We start from the raw sequence: 22,486 nt of genomic DNA on the forward strand, positions 1-22,486 counted from the left end.
CATGGTCATATTTGTACTGAATTGAATTTATTACAAAATGTGCAGTGATATGAAACATGTAGCTGCGGGGCCTTTTCTCTCACATGCAAGTGCAGGAAAATGCATCAGATAGAGAAATAAACAGAATATCTGAGTAATAGCTGAGAACAGCCCACATCTCAGAAGCTCACTGGAGGTGAGCAGAGTGAATCTTTCACTGCAGCGCAAAGAAGGAACCTTGGAGTCATTTGATGGATCAAGTGGACGTTATGCAAGTTTCTTTCAAACGATAGTGAACTTAAGTTTTTACTGAGTGGAGCGTTGACAGCCAGTGTGAGTCTGAACTCCACGAGAAGCATGGTTTCATGATTGATTGCCCACTGTGTGTCATATTGTTCTTTCAAGGTTGATTGAAACTTTAACCTCATTTTTAATAAAAAGAAGAAAAGCTCGAAATATTTTAGGCCTTGAATTTTTACAATGCAGCACTGAATTATGCAGCAATCAGTCAATTATTCATCTCTGTGGCTGTGTTATGGCCATGCTTTAAAAAGCATGCAAAATGGGAATGGGCCAAGCATGCTGTGTCAACACATTTCACTCAGAATTGCTTACTAGAGAAATTTGTCTTTCAATGTCGATTTTATATTTTTTATGTGCTTTAAGAGCTGTACCTGTTACAGTTACTTGAAAATAATCCCTGTGGATAGGTGTTGTGAATCAAAAACAAAAGCAATAAATCAAGAAAAGCTTGTACAAGCATCTACCTATTAATTGTTTTTATTCCGAACAAAAGTCCCATGGAATTTTTGTTCGTACAACTAAAAACTAGATGTAGTGCAGAATGTGTCAGGATATCCAGCTCCACATAAAAAAAAGAAATATTATCCAGGGTTGCTGCCTTCCTCTTGGTATTTTTAATTAAACAAGTCCCTTATTTAATGCTTTCCATTTTATATTTGTTCCTTCAAAATCCCCCCCCCCCCCAAAAAAAAAACAACAACAACAAAACATCAAAAAAGAGTGGTCCACTTATGACCACGGTTCCCTTTTGGTATTGTAGGCATGTACTTGTGTGTATGTGTGTGTGTTTCAAAATGGAACAGATGACAGGACAGGACAGATTCAAACCTACACCCCTGCAGTCTTTCAATATATGGTTACCAGGTGAGCTATGGCGGCAACTCAGGTGAAACACTTTAAATAAAGAATTACAGGAACCTGTATTTCCCTATCCGTAAATAAATAATCTGTTGTGACTAAGACCTATGTATTTTCTGTTATATTATATAAAAAGGGCATTTAAATAATATTTTCAATTTTGTTTTTGTTTCCTTAAAAAAAAGTGGTCCACTCATGAGCTGTGTAAAACAACGGTCCCCTTTTAGTACAGTAGGAGTGTACACTGTGTGTGTGTGTGTGTGTGTGTTTGTGTATGCGCAGCTACTTTGTTTCTCCTTGCAAGTGCATGGTCATTAGGTTTATTTTTATATTTATTTTTAAGGACAGTGGAGAGCAGACAGGAAACAGCAAGTGGAGGATGGCATGCAGAAAACAGCCCAGTGCAGACTCAAGCCTCGCAGGCATCTGCGATGTTTCAGCATATGGATCACCTACTCAACCAGGTGAGCTATAATGGCAATACAGGTGAAGTGCTTCTGTTAAATAATTACAGGAACCTGTATTTCCTCTAATTTTCTTGTGAAAAATGATCAAATGAGTAACCGATTGTGACTAATGACTAAAACCTGCGTTGCAGCCTCACGATTTGACAGCTTTCAAAAACTTTTAATGAATTTGTGCTTACCTCAGCTAGTACTTTAAGTGTGCAAAGGAAATTATTCCACTGTGGACACGACTGCGTCAGAAAGCATGCACACAAGGAAAACATATTATGCTGCCGAAACGTTGCCAATATCACACTCACAAAACAAAAAGGCAGCACGACTATAACAGCTTTATGATTTCTCAACAGCTCAGCGAGACCCCAAGTGCTTTTTAATGCGGATATTACGAAGCATGGCCATTCATCGTGCAGGGCTGGTTAAAGGGAGTGTTTTTGTTTATCATTTTAGGGCAATATATTGTGAATTAGCATCATACACACGGAAGTACACATGAAGTAATTTATTTACAGTGAGCTTGGTCACACCCTCATTTGCGTCTTTTATCTAAGATCAGCCTATGCATTAAACACACACACACACAAGTCAAAGGGCACACTCGCACTTGCATCTGGAGTCAGTGAAAAGAAAGGAAATTGTACAGAAGTTATTCCCATCATCTGATTATACACATTTTTTTACTGCTTTAAAAAGCAAAGAACAATATGTTCATTCATTCTTAATACATAGAAAAGAGTTAAAAGTCTGAAGGCTGATTGTAAATGTCCCTAAAATGAACACAACTATACGACCTCAAAGAAAGCAGATGCCCCCATGTTTCCATAAAATCATGTTTGGGTATCGCAGTGGTAAAGATCTGTGTGTTTATGTTTCAGCAATATCAATGTGCAATCTGGAAATGTTACATCAGCGTATTGTGGGGCAACCGCTTCAAACACGTCAATGGCACAGAACTGTGTCACAAACATTGGGTTTATCATCAACATGTTAACTTTATTTGAATTTGAAATACAATGAGGAGATGATTCAAGAAGTTATATAAGTTATCAGTGACAACAGACCTAGACACTCCATTGAGAACAAAAAAGAACAAACATTGTGAACATGGGACACTCTCCCTCCTCCTCCTCCTTCTTCTTCTCCTGATTATAACGCAAAAGGTCTAAACTGTTTTGCAGTTAAAGGACTGACATCAGTTTATGTCTTGAGAATATACACAGGTGTTTCAGCACCAAAACTCCAAAAGTCTTTAGGGAAAGTAACAGTAAAATTATGAATCTTTTCTTATTGGGATATCTTGAAACCCTATAAAAAAAACTAAAATAAAAAAAGTGTATTTGTATAGGTCAAACAGGGATTAGAGCAATGTAATCAAATAGCGTTTAGATTTGAAAGGTTGCATCATGACTGATTGTTTTTCAAGCTGACACGACAATAATTCATCTTTTTTCTTCTTCTTCTTTTTTTTTAAAAAACGCATCGAGAGGTGCTGATTTCTGAGTGTGCCTCATGACAAAAATGTACAGTAAATTCCAAGAAATATTACCTCTGTTACAAAGATTACAGTAGTATTGACAGCAAAAAAAACAAAACAAAAAAACCCCTCATTTTTGAAAGTGAAACATTTGTTAATTATGTTTTTAAAATCATCCGGGCTTGAGTGAGTCAACCCTAGTATTTGTTCAGCACAATATAGGATTTATTAAATATCATAATTCCAGGACAAACATTTACATGCCTGCATGCTTTCTCACCAAAATGGCAGCTATAGGAAAGGATGACGGCTCAGAGATAGAACGAAACAAAACGGAAAAAAAAGAACAAAAAAACAAAACAAAAACTGAAGGTTTATATAAATGGCGGTATTGTTTGCCTAATAGTTCTACTGCATACACAATACCTCTTAACATTATATACACATACCTTATCAATCCACTCGGGTTTGACTGGAGTGAGTTTTTCCTATCAGCATCATCGGATCTCGTATGTACAACAAATGTAAAAAGGAAACTTGATTGTATTATCATCTAATTTAGAAAACATGAAAATCAAACATCAGTCGTCTTCTTCTTCTTTTGATGAACACATGGATAAACTCACGTTTCCCCTCCCTCCCCCTTCCCACCCCGCCCACACACAAAGGTTCATCTCGTTAGCTTCTCAAAATTCAATTTGAAATACAAAACAGAACTTCAGTCGGATTTCTTCTTCTTCTTCTTCTTTTTTTTTGAAGCTTTCTCGCTGGCTGAGATACAGTATAAAAATCTTCAGTGCTGTTAATTTATGAGTTATTACCAACCATGTACCATGGGTACATTTTTACTGTGCTCAATATATATGTTTATCCTTCACGTTGGCCAAGCTGTTGTGTCAAAACCTGCTTTGTCAAACTATTTCATAGTTGGCCTCTGCGATGAAAAAAAGACTCCTTATTCTACATTCAAACTCAACCTTGTCCAGCACTGGGGTGAACACAGCATGTCCATTGAACTCCTACAAGCAGCTTGACTTCCTTCCACTACTAAATCTGCCTGGATAAGGGCTCTCGAAAGTCTTCGTGAGTTTTCTTTTCTTTCTTTCTCCCCACCCCGCCCCCTTTTTTCTCGCTCTCTCTTTTTTTTTTTTTAAATTCCTCCAGCTCCTCGTGGCCTTATCAGTACATCACTGTGGTTTTCAAGAAAAGTCTTCCATCTGCAACAGAGAACACACAGAAGCCAAAGATTAGCCAACAGCTAACATCCCGCTGACGTAAAAAGCACTACTCAGGATGCGATTGTTGATGAAACCTAACTTTGAAATGTTGCCCTGTAGTCTTTCAATTTCAGCGGCACCGCTATGAATTCATAAACTGATTTGGGGATAAGATTAAGTTAGCAGCCATGACAAATATGATTAAATATCATGCAGACTTTTTACTTTATTACTTCCAACCACTACAAGAAACTTGGTGATATCAGAGGGAAAACACCAATACAAAGTGTGGCACGCTACATCAGCATAGATATATAAACACAGAGCGTACATGCATATTTTAATGCCAACAGTGTAAAAGCAGTTATAACAATGACGCACGAGACTCATCACACATATTTAACACATCTAAACTGATATCCTTGTTGAACATAATCCTGCACTTACGACGTAAGGCGCTCGCTAAGTGACATTTCCTGCATGGGAATGGTGTTTATTAGAAATGGCAGACATTCCATTGCTACGTTATCTCCAGACACCTCCAACCTAACGAGCTTTGTCCATTTCAGGCAAACACTCTTGTCTGAGTGTTCGCCTGAGCGAGCAGCGCTGCTCCGACACTGAGCTGGTAAAAGCATCTGTTAGGCACAGCTCAGGAGCATGTTTGACGTTTATTACCTTCACATTTCCTCTGCTGGAGAGTGCCACGGTAATGCCTTTAAGAAGCACACCTCTCCATGGCAGTGCGCCTAAATAATTCAATGTTAAAGAGAAACGCGCACAAAGGCGTTTAGCGGCGCGCGTTGTCGGACATGACACAAGCCGTGCAGGACATCAGAGACGGCGCTTGACTACTATTCCGCCGAGCCGCAGAGGATGCACCTGATTACGATGTCTTGGAAACAGAAGAGACAGCATTCACCTCCGCTAATTAAAAACATCCTATTGCTGTTATTTTAACACACATTTTTGGGGTGCTTTATTATCATCTATATGCTCATTACATTATCAATATTTTATCAATTAGTCCTGCCCTCCCTTTTAGGCTGTGTTTTATGAATTGTGCACAGACGGGGGAGACAACAAAAGCTTGTTGTGTGTATGAGTGTGTGTGTGTGTGTGTGTGTGTGTGTGTATGTACTGTGTGTTTTTGGGGGGGGGGAGGATGAGGGGTGTACAAACACACAGGCTAATTACCCAGCACTGCTGTAGGTCTCAAAGGCATTGCACTCTGGCTGCCTCTATTCAAGCAACAACCACTGAGTTCTGTGTAAAAGTCATTACAGCATGAATGCAGCAGTAGCAAGAACAGAAAGCCAAAGATGGAGGGGGGTGGGGGTGTTTGAATTTGTGCGAGTGTGTGTGTGGGGGGGGTGTGGGTTAGGTATGCACAACTCGACGCACACATGCACACAAGCCCACAACAGCAGATCAAGCATCACCTCGCAGTCTGTCTGCCTGCCTGCCCAGCTTCACAGTTGGAGCAATTTATAGGGGTGTTAATGAAAACAAAGAGAATGCGATTATTTGATAGAGGATGACATTTAATACACTGTCGAGAGGGGCTTAAACATCGCGGCGTTTTGCTCCTGACAGATGAAATGATCACGAAAGCGGGGGGGGGGAGTGGGAGGTGGGAACTCGACAAACAAATCTCCCCGATTCAAATACTTCCTGAAATCGGCGCTGATATTAGCGCAAATGTTGAAACATCTGCTTTACACACGCGACGGGGGGGAAAAAAACCCCCGTAAAACTGGCGACGTCTTGACACGTTGTTTTATGAAAGGCTGTCTCATTAAAATATGTTAAAACTTTTCGTATTTTTATATTCAAATCAAGATGAAAAGTTCATTAAAGAGAATAAATATTTCATTAGATGCTAAATAAAACAAAGGGAATTTTTGGCTTCTCTCAGCATAAAATTCCTTTGAAAGATTAATTAATACATGTAAATTATGCAAATTATGCCCATGCAAATATTTTATGAAGACAATTAAGGGATCCATTAATTACAGTCTTTTTTGCTTCAGTGACATTCATTCATTTAATTTTAATTTCACTTTAACTGTTTTGATGTTTAATCTTGCAACAAAGAACTTTATCTCCGCGCGCAGGGTCGTGTAAACTTGCCGAACACGTCGAGTGGGGAAGCGGCAGGGAACCAGAGAAGATACTGGGGGAAGATATTCGCGTGCGCACCGTTGCCAGGCAGTACTGGCGAGGTACAGTCCCAGTAGCTCGCCTGCCTGTGAAAAGAGCCACGCTCCCTCTTGGACCCGATTCAAAACACTGTAAAAGCAATTAATAAACACAGACTGTGTTAATATCGCAGAATTAGAGAAGTGTGACAAAAGACAAATAGAAATAATTAGTTCTCTAAAATTATGCCCTCATTATTTTTTTTTCCACCCCTCTCTCTCTCGCTCCCTCTCCCTCCCCGTTCGCCTCCCTGAGTTTGGAGTTGAGACTATACCCACACATTTCTCTCGGCTTTCATGCGAGTGATAGGCTTGTTTTTTTCCCCCTTCTGCTTGTGTAATTTATCAACATCATTTTTTGCCATTTGAGGTTAATTATACGGCGAGGCTTGCAGAGTAGAGTAGAGGAGACATGGGTGGCAGACAAATGCTTCTCTAATTGAACAAAACACAAAGTGCAGCCTGTTATTCGGTTTCCGCCTTCATTCCACTCTTCGAGGCAATGATCAGAGTGATTGAGAGACCACAAAAATTATATGCTCTACGCTCCCATCATGGTGTTTCGAACCGGGATTAGACGAGGAAAAATAATCATTTCGACCCCGACTTTACATCGCAGCAGGACAATGGCTGCTGTCACTTTAAGTGCAAAAGCTTTAACACATTGAATCTGACACAATTACATCACAAAGAGGCAGGCTCTTGACGAAAGTGTGAAATATTAGAAATTAAAGGGGGCTAAATATACTAATTTGGTATGAAATAGAGAGCTATAATTGCGCTGTATCTGGAAGTTATCTTTTAAATGATGACATATGGATTTCCCTTTTTTTTTTTCCTTTCTTTTTTTCGGGTGGGGTGGGTGGGGGCATCAAACTGTTTCAGATCCCCGCAGTGACTGAATGACATTTAATTAAGGAGAAGTCATTATTTCTCTTGCTACATTTCCTCTTATTTTTGCCCTTTCACAAAATATCAGTTCAAGTAGACTAATCATACATTAAAGAGTTAAAGGGACCTAACTTATTCACAAAACTGAACATTCCCCCACTTTTCACAGCAAATTACGTGCAGCATTTTCCTGGATAAATTGGGACCTCTCCCACTGATAAGGGCAGTTCTGAGCAGATGCAGCTGAGGCGTATTAAAGCATTACGTTCGAGTAATAATGAGGATATTCAACCTCTGTGAGGTGTCTTGTATCTGGGTAAACACAGATAGCAGACAGTCTACAGAGGTTATCGCTGGAGCGCCCTTCCCCAAACACATACTGCACCCCCAAGGCTAACAAACAAACAAACCATTAAAAATGTACAAGGCTTATTCATAAAATGGATTGATTTGCCCCGTTTATGACTATCAAAGGAGGGATTCCACTGCTTTTTGTGGTTTTATGACTCATTAATGCCGCCTGAGTTGTAAATAAACAACTTTTTTTTAAAAGTCTTTTTTTTTTCCACGACCTTACAGCTTAGCTTTTTCGCTATTTTCCAGCTCTATCCCACGCGAGTTTTACCTCTTTCCCTAAAAGCATCACACCCACTAAAAGTCAAGAGAAAGAACAATATTATTTCTACAGAAAACCAATGATCTTGACCTAGTGCTGTGGCCCAGATGGTGAGCTGTATGTCTGAACAGCAGGCACAGAAACTCTAATGTTCATAAACTGAAGCAGCGTGTGTGTGTGTGTGTGTGTGTGTGTGTGTGTGTGTGTGTGTGTGTGTGTGTGTGTGTGTGTGTGCAAAGGAGGGTGAGAGAGAAAGGGAGTGGGGGGACAACAGAGGAAGAGAGCAAAAGTGAGAGCCAGAGAAAGAGAGGGAGATTTATTGTCTCATCTGAGCCCCTGTACCTTGTATTGTCCTTTCAGCATCTGTTCTCCCACTGCTGCGGTCACTCTCCATCTCAGGGGTCAGAGATTCTGAGAGAAGAGAGGGATCACCGCCGTTAAACATCCCTGACATCCACCTATCACAATGCCACTTTCACAGCATCATTCATTCAAAACAAGAGACTAAGATGTCAATCTCTATCTAAGCCGCATGCGTCCCGTTTCTCGCTTTAATTACCAACAGTGTTTGGGAGGGTGGGAGAGAAAGAAAGAAATCCTTGATTTAACACTTTGAAATAACAATCTTTTAAACTAAAAACCCCAGCGTGGCTTGATGAAATAAAGCTAGCAAAGCAACGTTACACCTGCACCTAATATGAACAGTCGTGTTTTGATTTTTTTTTCTAATTGCCTTAATAACTCCATACTGCGCACCGCTAGTGGCAGACCAGTGAACTAATGATAAAAGAATGCCACTTTGATACGGCTGAGCTTGTGCATTAATGACTGACGCATTGAAGTGAACGTTTCTTTTACAAATGGAACTGGGCTTCTGCCAGCTTAGAGCTGTCAGATAAACACAGTGATCAATAATTGAGGAAATGTACTTGTACCTCAAAGGTGCTGGAAAGGTGTGCTTGTCTGTGTGCTTACACCGGGATACATCCCTGTGTAGAGTACTCGTTAGAGCTGAAAACGTCAGCCAATCGGCTTGCAGATAGAGAGCAAAATAAATCATTTGGAACTATTTTGTTCATCAATTAATGCTGATGTTGTCTGTTCCAGCCTTCTAAACGCGTGTCATAGTCAGCGTAATGTATTTTGCCTCTGACAGAACAAAGGTAATCATGTAAAGATATGTCACCATGGATATTTTAGACATGTTAAATGACTAATCAATTAATCAAGAGGTAGATTAAATGATAATTGAAATGACTGGGTGCTGTAATAGTAGTAGAAGGACATAATGAGAACAGAAAGCAAATGTATAAGTTGACTGTGGGAAAGTTGCAGTTGAAATGAGATAGCAACTAAAAAATATTTGATGTGGATAAATAATAGATCATTTTTGTTTTGTTTTATCACTTTTCCTCGGGAAGAATTCCAGCATTTGATTTCTTTTCCTTATTTGTCCCTCTAAATTCCACACTTAAGTAGTCATGTACAGCAACACTGTCTCACTGTGGAGTGTCTGACCGTTGAGTGAGCGCATGCTGTCAGAGGGCGAGGGCTGCTTCAGGGTCTGCTCGGCCTGCTCTCTCCTTTTGGATTCATACTCCAGAGCTTCTTGGAGTTTCCTCTTGGCCTTCTTCTCCTTCTTCAGACGCTTCTGAATGATGGCTAAGACGAGGAAAAGACCACAGCGGGAAAATAAAATGAGCTCTGGGGCAAATTAGCGGTGCCTTATTTTCAAATGAAATGTGATTATCACCATACTCTAGCAGAAAGATGGTAATCTTTTTTTTTAGTCAGTGTAGCACACTATTATGGAAAAGGGAAACTCAATTAATCCTAAATATTTTATTATATATAAAGATATTTCCTTAAAGAAGAGATTCTGAGTAAATACTCACTGTGACTTAGTAAACTGCTAGAGGGAATTAAAGCTAATTGAAAAATTTATTGGGATATTTTTCATGAGTTTCTCTCATTAAACATAAACGATACAGTTAGCATATGACTGTGATGCATTTTACATGAGACTGAGAGTAAATCTGTATCGAGTGTGTATTTCCAATTATGTTAACAGACTAAGAGGGGGAAAACCAGAGCTATGCTATCACATTATGTGCAGCCACAGAAGCACACAGAAGCTTATGTCTGCTTTAATCAGAAGCATTAAACATACATGGAGAATTGCTTATATACATTCAGGAGCGATCATATCTACATGAGCACAGGCCTGTGAAGTCTGAACATGAGAACACTGTACACAGTTGTGCACAAGCCCACCCACCTGCTCTCACTCTCTCTTACACACACACACACACACACACACACACACACACACACACACACACACACACGGCTGACAGTGCCAGGCAGTCGTCAGGCAGTACCTCTGTTCTTCTGCTCCATGGCGAGCTGCTTCTCCAGAGTCTCCCTGAGCTCCCTCTCTCTGAACAGCTCCATTTTCAGCTCTGTCTTCTCCAGCTGCACCTGCTTCTCCTGAGCCCGCGCATTGTCAATTGCCACTTTGAGCAGGCCCTGCACACACGCACACGCATACAGAAACACACACCAATGAATATATACACAGCGAGATATACAGCAAAAAAGGGATGAGTGGGGGGGCAGAGAGAGAATGATGTGGTCTATTTAAGAGCTTCAAGATGAAGTGACAGCAAACCACACTGAAAGTATGTCACAGCAGCTCTTTGTACTGCCCACAGCGCTGAAGCAGAACACAGGGCCAAAAGCTGACTGCTTCTACACGTTTCCTTTCAGTCAGACTGTCACCTGAACTAGCCTCTTACCCATGACGGTGCCTTTTAGTGCAACCTTTTGCTCCACAGCTCTGGGTACAGATCTACAAGAGTGTGGGGTAGTTATTTTCTTTCTTCTTCTTCTTTGTTTTGTTTTTTTTAGATACAGAATACTGATGTGAGTGCTGCATATGTCTGACCCCTTTTGGTCAAAACTGTGAAATACAACTGTTGACAGCTTTAACAAGTTAGAGCTAAAGGAAGCAAACGTTAAGAAAAGGGAAGTTTGTCAGAAAAAGAAGAAAAACAGGAAACACTTGAGATGAATTTGGTTAAGTAGAGGGTAAACGATTACTATGGACAACACCAGCTTATTCTCTCTCTGCTGTAACTTTACAGACTTACACAGCACAGCGGGGGTTCATAATATGAACAAAAATGACAAGCAACTCATCATATACTCCTGACTGTCCTGAATTACATGTTGCACAGTTCTGTGCACGTATAGAAGTGGCACTTTCATCACAATTAGTCCCCATCCACATGCAATTATATCCAATGCACTGGGCTATAGCGTACTAATTGTTGATTCCTCTAACCCCAATTTATTCTAAGTTGCTTTATCTTAATTTTCTGCTTGGTTTCATTTTGTTGATTTGTATATAAATATTCAATGCGAAGATCATTATCAAAGATGACTTAGAGGAGTGTTGGGAGCTCGCAGTGGGTTTACTTGTGCCTTTCTAATTACCACGCAGAGCCAAAAGAGAAGCAGGACTCTGGTGCCAACGGTACAAGTGCAACGAGAAGGGCAGCAGCGTACACACATCATTACACTCAGACAGAAGGCAAATACATTCATCTTTCTGACTGAGGGTGTTTGAGTTGCAGCTTAAATGGAGTTCTGAGCAGATAGTGCTTAAGGTCTGCAAACTGTCCATTCAAATCTTCGTGTCATGAAGTTTTCTCGGACAAAGAAATTAGCTCTTACTCTGTAACACTGACTTATAGCATCAGAAGCCTTAATATTGCAGAGAAACTTAAACAGTAGAACATACTGACAGAGATTTTGTGAAGAGCTTTAAAGGTACAATAAGAAATGTTTTGAGGTTATTTATGTACATCGCCTTTCTGCCTGTAGCTAGACCTGCCACGTACATAGTACACTTTATAAGTTACTTTTAATTTAAAGATGACAAATTGCTCTTTCAAACTTTATATGACCACTTAACATTTTTACATTTGTATTTGCATCATTTCTTTTTTAATTTGTTCTCACTTCTTCACATCTTCACTTCATAATCATTCTTCACCTCATCTCCTGAACTGTGAAATGTGCTTATTTATTCCTAATATTGTTGCACTTATCACTGTCCTGAGACCCTCCTGTCTCCGGACACCTGACAACAAGCCGGCTAAACAACAACAGCAGGTTATAAGCTAACACTGTGGTACGGCGGTCACTGTAGCTAGGATTATGAACTTGAATTGGGAGGGATAAAACAATATTCAGTTGACTGCAATCTGCTGACATCTAGTGGTGACATTTTACGCACTGTACCTTTAAAAATCTATAAGAATTTCACATCCTTAATATGCTTGTCCCAGGCACATAGCTCTAGCTGTGAACATAGAAGCTCCACCCACCTACTGTTCAGTTTGCAAGGGCCAGCCAATCAGAAAAACTTTCTTAAAGGCAGTGAGGGTGAACTGTGGAATTCAACTAAGGCCCGCGACGAGATACAGTAAGTAAGGCTTAAAAAAAACTATAAATCCCGCAAAGCTGATCTAGTAGGGTGCAGCTGGAAACCTTTCCAGGCTTTTTTAAGTCTGACCACGTAGAGGCCCTCATATCTGAGGTCAAAGGTTCAACGCAAAGTTTACTACAAGAACACAAGTGAGCAACAATACCTGTATGTTGGTAAGGAGAGTCTCTATTGATGACAGGCCGTCTGGGAAGAGAAAAGGTGAAGGGAATCCCGGAGGCAGGGTCTGTCCAGCCAGTGACAACCGCTCGTAGCTATCTCTTGCTGTTGGAGTGCACATTGGGTTGTCCTCTGCAAAGAAAAACAGTAACAACAAAGACTGATTGATGATTACTAAAAGTTGCTCCACTTGAAAGTAAGTGGCCATATATGTAAGCAGCTTTTTTGTTGGTAAGCTAATACATATTGATCCTGAATCAAGTTGACCAGCAGCAATGGCTGGGCCTGTATTGATCTCTAGGAGCCAATCCCAGCTATCCTTTCCACTCAGAAATATAGTGGACAGATTGCTCCCTTGGACATTCCTTCATATTTTTTTGCCTCTTCTCTCAGCCTGAATGGTGGAGTTGAACAATATCAACCAGGACATAAATCCAGCTTCCCCCATTTAAGAGATGTCATGTGGACTCCAAAAAATCAGAAGCAGGCCAGAAGTTTGACCCCAGAGGCTTGGGCTTCCTTTATGTATGCACGCATGGGTGACTGTCAAACTTAAGATGACATCATCCTCCATTCATCACCGGCAGAAGGGTAGGGCCCTGCCATCTGCTGTCCAGCCTCTCCACCGGGCCTCAGAGGAGGAAGGAGGAGCTTTAGAGGGAGGGGAGAGAAAGCAGGAGGCAGAGCGGCAGAAACACGTACAGCCTGGTCAAACTAAAACAGTATGTCAGACAGTGCCGTTTGCTGCCCCATCAGATCTGACACATGTTTTTGCCCAGTGAGCTTTTTATCAAGCCAGGAATTTCTAAGTGTTACCATCTTGCAGAGAGACACTTTATTAAACACATCCAAGTCTAAAAAGGTCTCCACAGGAAGCCTGCGCCATCAGCTGTTTAATTGTTAATTTAATGAAAGGGGGGAAAAGTTTTATTTGTAATGTGGAACCCTGGCTGTGTTGTGCACAGCACCTCTCTGCTCTCATCCAGTATTCATATCTGTTTATGTGGCAGGCTGAATCTTGAACAAACAGCGAGCGGAGCTGAACAGCCCTGCCTCTCCCTCCCATCAATATTCACCAACGCCAGCCAAGTGCTGGGAACAGCTGGTCTTACATTAATTAGTTTAAAGTATTTATTTCACCCATCCTCAGAGCAGATTGAGCAAAAACATTGGAGATTATTTCAAGCATCTGCAAATGCCCTGGAAACATCTCACCGCCAAAAGTCGAGTGTTAGGATTCACAGTTTAGGTTTGTAATTTGGAGATCTTTTTTTCCCCTTCTCCCCCCTTCTCTTCCTGAGTGGGGAAGATGGTGAAATATGCACCGCTGGTCCGTGGAGAGAGTAAACAACCTTTCTCCTTTTTCAGATGGAGTTCACTCCTGTTGATTAATTAGAATGGATGGTTGCCTAATGGATTAAAATTTGTTTATAATTTGACTTCATAAAAATAATGAATTGCCTACTTTTAAGAAGCCACTCCTGCGGTAATTTATTTTGTTTGGTGCAATCCTGTCTGCATTCCGAGGTGGGCGTCTGGGTTGAGATATAAAATGCACCCTCCCTTATACAGTGGCACGACATGAAAGTCCCATTTTATCTCAATAAAGTAACTAATCAAAGATCAAAAGCATTACAGTTGGCTCCAGCTCAGGTTGATATAGATGTATTGCGTGCATTATATGCATGCATCACCCACCTCCAATAAAATCTCCATAACAACTAGAGACGTTAGTAGACCTCGGGGAAAGGTCTGCTGTTGTAGCTTTGTAATTGATTTGTACTGTAGGCACTTTGTCCCTTATTTAGTGTTGGCATTAATCATAAATCATTGCTTTAACAAACTCCGGCTTCCCACTCAGCAGGCCTCCCCTCCAACACAATGTTGGATCACAGAGAATATTTGATGGCTTTGTTGCAGGGGAAACAACCTGTCATGCTCTGGGAAAAGCAAACAGCGTGTTTTGTTCGACAGACTCAAACTACCGTACAGCACCTCTTGTCAAATAACATTTCCACCAGGAGCTGCACATAAATAGTGGCATTTTCACAAAAAAAAAAAAAAAAAAAAAAGGTGGGGGATTTGGGGGATCTAATAAGTGGCTAATTTCATCAATATAATCAAAAGTGGCTTAATGAAACTCAAATGTAAATTCCAATGAACACGATGTAAATCCGCTGGTTTCCTCTGCTTCCAGTGTTAAAGCGCCCCCAACTCCCCCACCCACCCACCCACCCAACATTTCTCTCTGTGCCTGGCTGCAAATGCTGGCACGTGTTTGCATGTTTATTTCTCACCATCGCTCCAGAATCATTGACTTCAACTTAATTACAGCGACAGGTGTTGGAGTGATGGGGGCCGGTGGAATGGAGTACTCTGTTTCCAGGTGATATTTCTGCACTAGCAAGGCTGCCAACAGCAGCTGTGACAGCCTCTTGTGCTTACCGTACGGTAAAGGTACAGTTAAGGCCCCCCGACTATGAAATACTGTGTGGAAAAACACTCGCAGGTCACCCCTGTCACAAATAACATTTCATGCACAACTGTTTCGGTGGATAATAGGAGCCACAAATAAAAATGGGACGCTGTAAATACAATGCATTCTGAATGAAATGCCATAATTTAAAACAACGTGTCCCCCCCACCACCGCCGCTGCCACCCTCCTCCCCTCTCCATCCTCCTCCTCCACCCTGTTCTCAATAGCTGCAGAGGGAGTCCTTGACAGTGTGCTAGCAATGATGAATCACCTATCCAGTTAATTTTCTCACTCCTCATGTGTTGTGCTGCTAAAACAGGGGCCCAGGAATTGACTTGACAAACTATGAATGTAAAAAATATCACTTGGAGGGATCTGGGCTTATCTCCAATTTACATGTTATTAGATTTGTGTTGCAAGCAGCACTTGGACCTCGCAAAACTGAAGCAAAAAAGATGGGGCACATGATAACCAGAGATAAAACATGTCTAAAACTCACTTGAAAGCCTTTGAAACATTTGATGGAAAGTCGCAGGGAGTGGAGGGAAGCAGAGGAAACTGGCCTGATTTAAAATGTGACAGACACACATTGCAATCTGTGGTAAATCTAGAAGAAACCTTGGGAAATTTAGCTGCAATCTCTGGATAAATAGCTGTAATTGACCTTGGGAGTTGAAAATGTGCCATATGTTTCTGGTTTCTGTGTTTGAAACTGGGTCCCTCAGGACATTTCAGCTGAGTACTCACACGAAGGCAAGCGTGAGCAGGAGGAGAGGAAGATACGGGGGGGGAAAAAAGACACACAAAAAGAGTGAGCGAGAAAGAGGACAGAAGGATGCCGGCAACAGAGAGATAGATGTTTGAAGACGGAAGACGGATGGATAGATAGGTGAGGCACGGTCTGAGGTAGAGGAGGCTGCAACAGAAGAATGAAAGAGTGACAGAGACGTAGAGAGATAGTAGAGAGAGGGAAAGAGAGAGGGAGAGCAGAGGTACATTTGGCTGGACAGTCAGTGTGATATATTGACAGGTGAAGCCTTTGTCCTTGCAAACCTGTGTTCCTCCCAGCAGGAGAACTGAATGCTAAACCTGGAGGTTGTCAGCACAGGAAACACAAAGCAAGGCAATGCTTTTTCACTGCACAATTACATTTGATTTGACCTGCCAGGGCTGCGGAGAAAACCAGCCTCCTTCAAATGGAGTAGTTATGACCTCTCGGACAGCCATTAGCAGCAAACACAGCATTATTCAAGCTGCACTTAAAGCGCTAGGTTCAGAAAAATCTTGTCAAGGGAAATATCTGTCTTCTCGTACGAACGTGGCGATGCAGAGCTGGGCAAAAAAAAAAAGAAAAAAAAAAGAAGTTGCATGCAATTTGAGCACTTGAAAAAAACATGAGCCTTAGCTGATCTTGCACATGATGTCTGCACTCTGGAGGAAAGGAAAAAAGAAGAAAAGTCAGCTGTAACTGCGAGAGTTTTAAACAGGTAGCGTAGCATGTCGTATGCTGATTCTAACAACTGTAACCCCTGCAAATGCGATAAAAGCAGGTTTCATTTCCTCGCAGAATAAAATATGTACACGATAGCTTGCGATCAGGAAGATTTGGATGGCTCGCAAGCATGCTCGTCCTAAGCAAAGTGTTTGACGAGCCATACAGGACAAATTCTTTCGGAAGACTATCCCTTGCATATGCCGCGCATATGTGTGTGTGACACGCCGTATATGCTGCGAGGAAAGAGGAAAGGCTCACATGCTCGGATGTATGCAAAACTCTCAAGCGGACATACACATTCATTACACGCACGCACGGCACACACACTTAATGTGCCCTCATCACATTTAAGCTAATTTCCTTTTCATCACGGAGAGAGGAAAATGAGTGTTTGCCCCATCCCTGCTGGGGGACAAAGTCAAGAGCCCCGGTCGGTTTGGGCTAGATTAACAGGTAACATTTGGCTCCCACTCTCTTATCACAGCATGAAAATCAAACCGCGTGTTTTTCCTCCGTCGCTCTCTCTCCCCTCCCTAATGTTCCCTTCACTTAGAGATGAAATCGCTTGCTGCACAAACCCATTTGGAGAGAGGAGAGAAGGTGAGTGGGATAATCAGGCTGGCCACTGGGCCGTGTTTCCTAAATGCTCTCCAAAACATTACTGTGCACAGGCATAAAATTAGCACCGAGACCTTAAAATGTTGACATTTAGCATGACTTTTTGGAGAGTGACACCCTCATATTTTCTTGTAGGATATCATTAAATTTCAACTGCCCTATGGCTGTGCCTTTCCATTAATAACCAATTCAGTGTGTCACTTCTCCCTCTCTCGCTTTCTCTCCCCCCTCTCTCTCTCCCGCTCGCTCGTGCCACCTTTTTAAAGTAATGAGTCCATTGCTTTGCTTTAATAAATTGAATCGTATTCTCAAGGCCATATGAAGATAGAGCCACAGATGGACAGGCTGCATGGAGGAAATAACCATAAATCCTTTACTGTCACAGAGGCGGTCTGAGGTGACAAAAGAAGAAGATCGCAACCCTCGATTGGGATCGCGCCGAGATTACAAAAGACACAGTCAAAGGTTGATTCTGTCTGTTAAAACTGTGTTCTCCTAGCAGGGACAAATATACCCAATGACGCTCTTGTCGCTGATGCCGGCTTGTGGTCAAACGTAAGAAACAACACAAGGATCAGAATACTGACAGGTGCTTGTCCCAAAATGTTTTGGAGGGTACGCTGTGCATAATGGCACAGATTACACTGTTATGGTGCAGTTAAGAGAGATTTTGTCCTTTGTTTAACTATTAGCTTGGAGAAGGAAGGGGAGGGGAAAAAACAGGGAGAGAGAGAAATGGAAACAGCGAGAGCAAGAGGCAAGGGAGCAGGATCTGTGTTGACTTCCATTCAGGAGGAAGATATCTTGTCTTTTTATGCGGCCCATGTCATATTTATTGCATAAAGGTCAGAGTGTTCATTTGTTCAAAGTCAGCGTTTTCCCTCTCTCCTCTCCTCCATGTAATAAATGCAGGGGCTATGTCATTATCGGACCTCTGAGGATTACAGGCTTGGCTGACTGTGATGACTGCATAAAAGCATACAGGACTTTTGTTTCTGCCAGCGCACAGCTTCAAATGAGCTCTTAAAGAGAACAGTAGCGGAGGCAAAATGGCATTTTGTAGAGAGAGACGATCGCAGTTCGGATGGACAAAAGGGGAAAGGAGCGAGTTGGTTAAGGCAAAAGATTGAGGGGCTAAAATCCTCGCTCTTGGTTTTAAGTCAGGCCAGTGGTGGCGGAGCAAAATAAACTTGTGGCTCAGAAAGGGAAATGACAGGAGGGGGGCTGAGTTGAGACTTGAATAGATTTCTGTAATTCACCTATCAACTCCGAGCCCAAACTGTCAAGAAGATAATGCTTGGAGAAGGACATCACTGCGAGCAGCTTTGAAGGTGTTTAAACTGTCTTTGCATATTGACCTCTATTGTCCGGGCCCATTTATTAGCAGAAGAATCCCAGAGATTAAACTGGCCTCAGCTATCGATTGGCTATTTTGCCCAAATCATTCACATTTCAGAGGGGGGATCATTTGTACTGTACACCCCGCTAAGCTGCCTGACCCACTAATCATCAAGCCATTTATTTCTCTCACTCTTTGTTTAGTTCTCCTTTGTTTGGCATTTATTAATTCATTAGAGCAACTTCTCATGCAGCTTAACTTAGACGGTGACTGGGGAGTCCTGTTTCCAGCCGATAGCAACTTACATTCCAGCAAAATATGCCACCGAATATGCGCCCGACATCACAATACAGATGCCAATTACATATTGATAATTAAGCATTCAAACAAACAAACAGAGAGGAAATCCCCCATAATCACCAGGTTTTAATAGAACAAGTATTAGCTTGGCGTGGTTGGCCAGATAGCCTGCTGCTAGATCAGAGCTTTGCTGGGTTTGGGAGGAAGGGGTGGGGTAGGGTGGGGAAGCGGAGGAGGGGTAGTGGGAGGGGGGAGACACATTGGTGTCATTGCCTGGCATTGCAATCCTACAGGGAGAGGCTCTGCCGTTCTGCCGCTACTGCTGAATGACTGTCGACGACAGCTGGCACTAATCCAGACTGGATACACTGAGCTGCTTTTCTTTTCTTTTTCTTTTTTTCCCCTTCTCTTTTTAAATGAAGATGAAAGAACAAAAGAGAAAATGGGAAAATGTAAACTTTTAAAGAGGGCCTTGCTTAGGAGCACTTGTTCCGCGGCTGCCTGGTGAGGAAGCGGCAAAAAACTGATGCAAATCCATTAGCGGTCCTGTTTTCACAGTAATAAAAATACTTAAGGGGTTTTAATAGGAGCGACGTGTTAAACGTGTGGAAATCTGTTTTGATAACATTATTCATAACAGTGGCTTTGCGCTGTGTGAATTAATAACACTTCATTTACAGACGGAAGAAAGCTGGCATGGTATTTCCAGTTAAAGAGATTAATTTTTAAAGACCTAATTGACAGGCTGGGGTTAGGCAGGATAAGCAACAGACTATAAGGCTGCAGCTGCAAAGTCAAGGTGACTGGAATACTCAGAGAAAGGCTTTCAAAAAGCAGAATAGAGAGGGAGGGAGTGAAGAGAATTAGTCCTCGAGCACTTTTCCCTCCGCCCCCCATTCTTCCTCTCTTTATTAGGAATGATTTACTTTCTCAGTGAAAGGATATAAAAGCTCAAGTATAGCGGCGTAATTATCGCCGAGTGAAAATTTAAAGGTTTGACTCACAATGTCCTCAAGTCTGCGAGCAGACTGCCAGACGATAAGAGTGACTGTGTTGAACACTCGGCATCCAATCGGTTGTGCTTTATGGGCTTTGCCAAGGAAGAGCACACAAACAGCACTCAGCTCTGCAAGTCTGTAAACATGATGGACTGTGGCAAACTACTAGGGCTGGTGTTTACCTTGGCAGAGCCTGGCCTTGGCATGTTGGTAGCATCGCTTAATTACTGTTTACATGTAAATATTAAATTATACAAACAACCCCACAGAATGTCTCGGAAAGCGCAGAAACACACATTCAGGGTCAACCTTATCTGTCTGCAACAGTTGCCGCCGCTACGATAGGCATTGTTTTGAATCGCAAATTTTCTGCATTGTACATAATCTTCATAATTGTTTAGTGCTGTTGTCCAAGGGCATTCAGGTAAATATGTTCCCATAATCTGCATAATAGCAGATGCTCAGATATGTAAAACGCACCTTGTGTTCTCAGAAAGAAAAAAAAAAGACGGGGTTATTGTTCAACAACAACAGTTTCATCAGGATAAAGAAGCGTGAGCATTAACGTCTCCAGTCAAGACAGATAGATGATTGCTTTGATTACGGGGCCCTGCTTTCCTGACGGTCCTGAGCAGCATATATAGTAAAGCACTGGTGCCTACTGTGCATCTCTAGTATGGCTGAGTAAAGCACTTGTTCATTTGCAGTGAAGGGTAACATGAAACAGGCCTGAGCCTTCTGATGGACAGGGAGATTTCACCTTCGCCAGTGAATGATAATGCATTATTAAATTTGCCTCTCTGCTCACTAGATACACTTAGCTGACCACAGCATATTTATCTCCCCATCCGAGGCTCACGTCTTGGCAGGAGAAAGCATTCTGTCACTTTTGAGGCATTTCAAAGATTAAAAAGAACCTCTCTCTTTTCAACGTTCCTAAAAGCATCCCCACCCCCCCCCCACCCCCCTTTTTTTTCAGTGAAATGTGATTAGCGGGAGATGGTGTCACGCAATGGAACATTCATGAGAGGGGAGAACAAATATCCAAATGAACTCCCATGTCCTCGAGGAATAGCCCCTCTCTGCACCATCAGCAATCTCTCTCTCACACGGGCTGAGGAAATTTGATTGATCCTCTATTGAATTATTTTTTTGCACTCTTTCATTTCAACAGGACGCACTGACAAGTTGTTTGATCATAAAGCATTATTGTCTGCCAAGTCACATTTCAGGGCTGTGATGGCTAATGATCTTGCCTCCTGACTTAGGGAAAGTCAGGTAGTCAGCATGTGTTTGAAGCTCGCGATTCCAAGGACATCGGGAGGTACTGAGCAAAACACTATACATTAAAAGTCAGGGAGATGAGAGGGAAGGAGCTGGAACTTTTAATGATACTGTACGGCGATACCATCGGTGTCAGTGGAATATTTACGAAAAGAGCACAAAACTGACGCCGAAACTTTTGCCTGACCCAGAGTCCCCCGCCTGCCTTTTTATCATTGCAAATGCTTATGCAAAGAAGGAGCAGAACAAAGACTACAAAGGCTAGAAATCACTCTTTTGTCTTTTTTCATCTTTTTTTTTCTAAACTACGTTCCCCTTTCTCTCGCTCGCTCTCTGTACACGAACCCATGAGCATCCACAGGTCCTTGGCCAAAGCAGCTGTATGGAAACAGACTGTGATGCTCATACCTGCTCGGTTTGATCTTTGAGAGTGCGAGCTGGGGCTGCGGACAGTGCGCCTAAGCAGCGTCCTGACAAACAAAAGGCGAGACAAATCAACTTTGTCCATTGTGGTCACACCAGTGCACGGTGCATCGCCGACTGCTCGGATGATAGCAGGTATAGGAGAGGATGCACCACCTAGGTGACATAATGCACCACAGGCTTCCATTTATGCTTGAGAGGAGATTAGGAGCGCATCTCCTGTTGTGTCAACAAGTATACATAACATTCACCAGTGAAGTGCCAATATCATATTACTAATGATTCAGCCGCTTTTAAAATATGGTTTACAGAATCGCCTTACATACTGTACTTGCCTCTGCACGTCTTGTCAGGCATTTTTAGCTCGGTGCAAAAGAGATGTGGCATGTTTACCTGCACTTGGGGGTGGGGGTTAGAGCTGTTGATGGGAAATTGCTTAAACTGCCACATGTTTTTTTTTCTTCTTTTCTTTTCTTTTCTTTTCTTTTCTTTTCTTCTTTCTTTTTTTTTTTTTTTTTTTTTAAACAGAAAACTCTTCAACATACATACTGTACATATGGCTTGTGTTTCAAACACCTTTTCCCCAAGGAAATAAAATGATAGCCAGTGTTTGATGTCCAAAGTAAGTTTACAGCCAAAAGGCTTCTGTACCTTTCAAATTTCCCCTTGTTTGTCAGCTACCTGCTGTTTCACGAGACAGAGGCTTGTCGGAAGCTATCGCCGCAGACTTTCTGTTTGAAGCAATTCAATTAGTCACATGTGAGATAACACTTAGCTTTCTACTAGCCTTTTTATTTTTTCTCCCCCCAACGTATCGACTAATCTCTTTCTTTTTTTTTTTCATTTCTTTGGCAAAATTTGGACAAAAAATAATCAC

The 22,486-nt window shown here is 41.8% G+C and overlaps 1 protein-coding gene across 1 annotated transcript in view; it reads right to left on the bottom strand.

Moving 5' to 3' along the window:
• Positions 1 to 2,122: 2,122 nt before the first annotated feature.
• Positions 2,123 to 22,486, bottom strand: part of dachd (dachshund d) — a 93,745-nt gene continuing 73,381 nt past the window's right edge. Inside the window, exons 7-11 of the mRNA XM_085384686.1 lie at positions 12,662 to 12,807; positions 10,385 to 10,532; positions 9,522 to 9,665; positions 8,346 to 8,414; positions 2,123 to 4,295 (exon numbers count right to left, since the gene is read on the bottom strand). Of these exons, the coding sequence (XP_085240812.1) occupies positions 4,258 to 4,295; positions 8,346 to 8,414; positions 9,522 to 9,665; positions 10,385 to 10,532; positions 12,662 to 12,807 (545 nt within the window). The 3' untranslated portion in view covers positions 2,123 to 4,257. The remainder of the gene's footprint in view (positions 4,296 to 8,345; positions 8,415 to 9,521; positions 9,666 to 10,384; positions 10,533 to 12,661; positions 12,808 to 22,486) is intronic.

Source organism: Rhamphochromis longiceps, linkage group LG16 (assembly GCF_057381845.1).
Source record: "Rhamphochromis longiceps isolate RC_006_pf linkage group LG16, R_longiceps_female_GT1.1, whole genome shotgun sequence".
NCBI classification, from domain to species: domain Eukaryota; kingdom Metazoa; phylum Chordata; class Actinopteri; order Cichliformes; family Cichlidae; genus Rhamphochromis; species Rhamphochromis longiceps.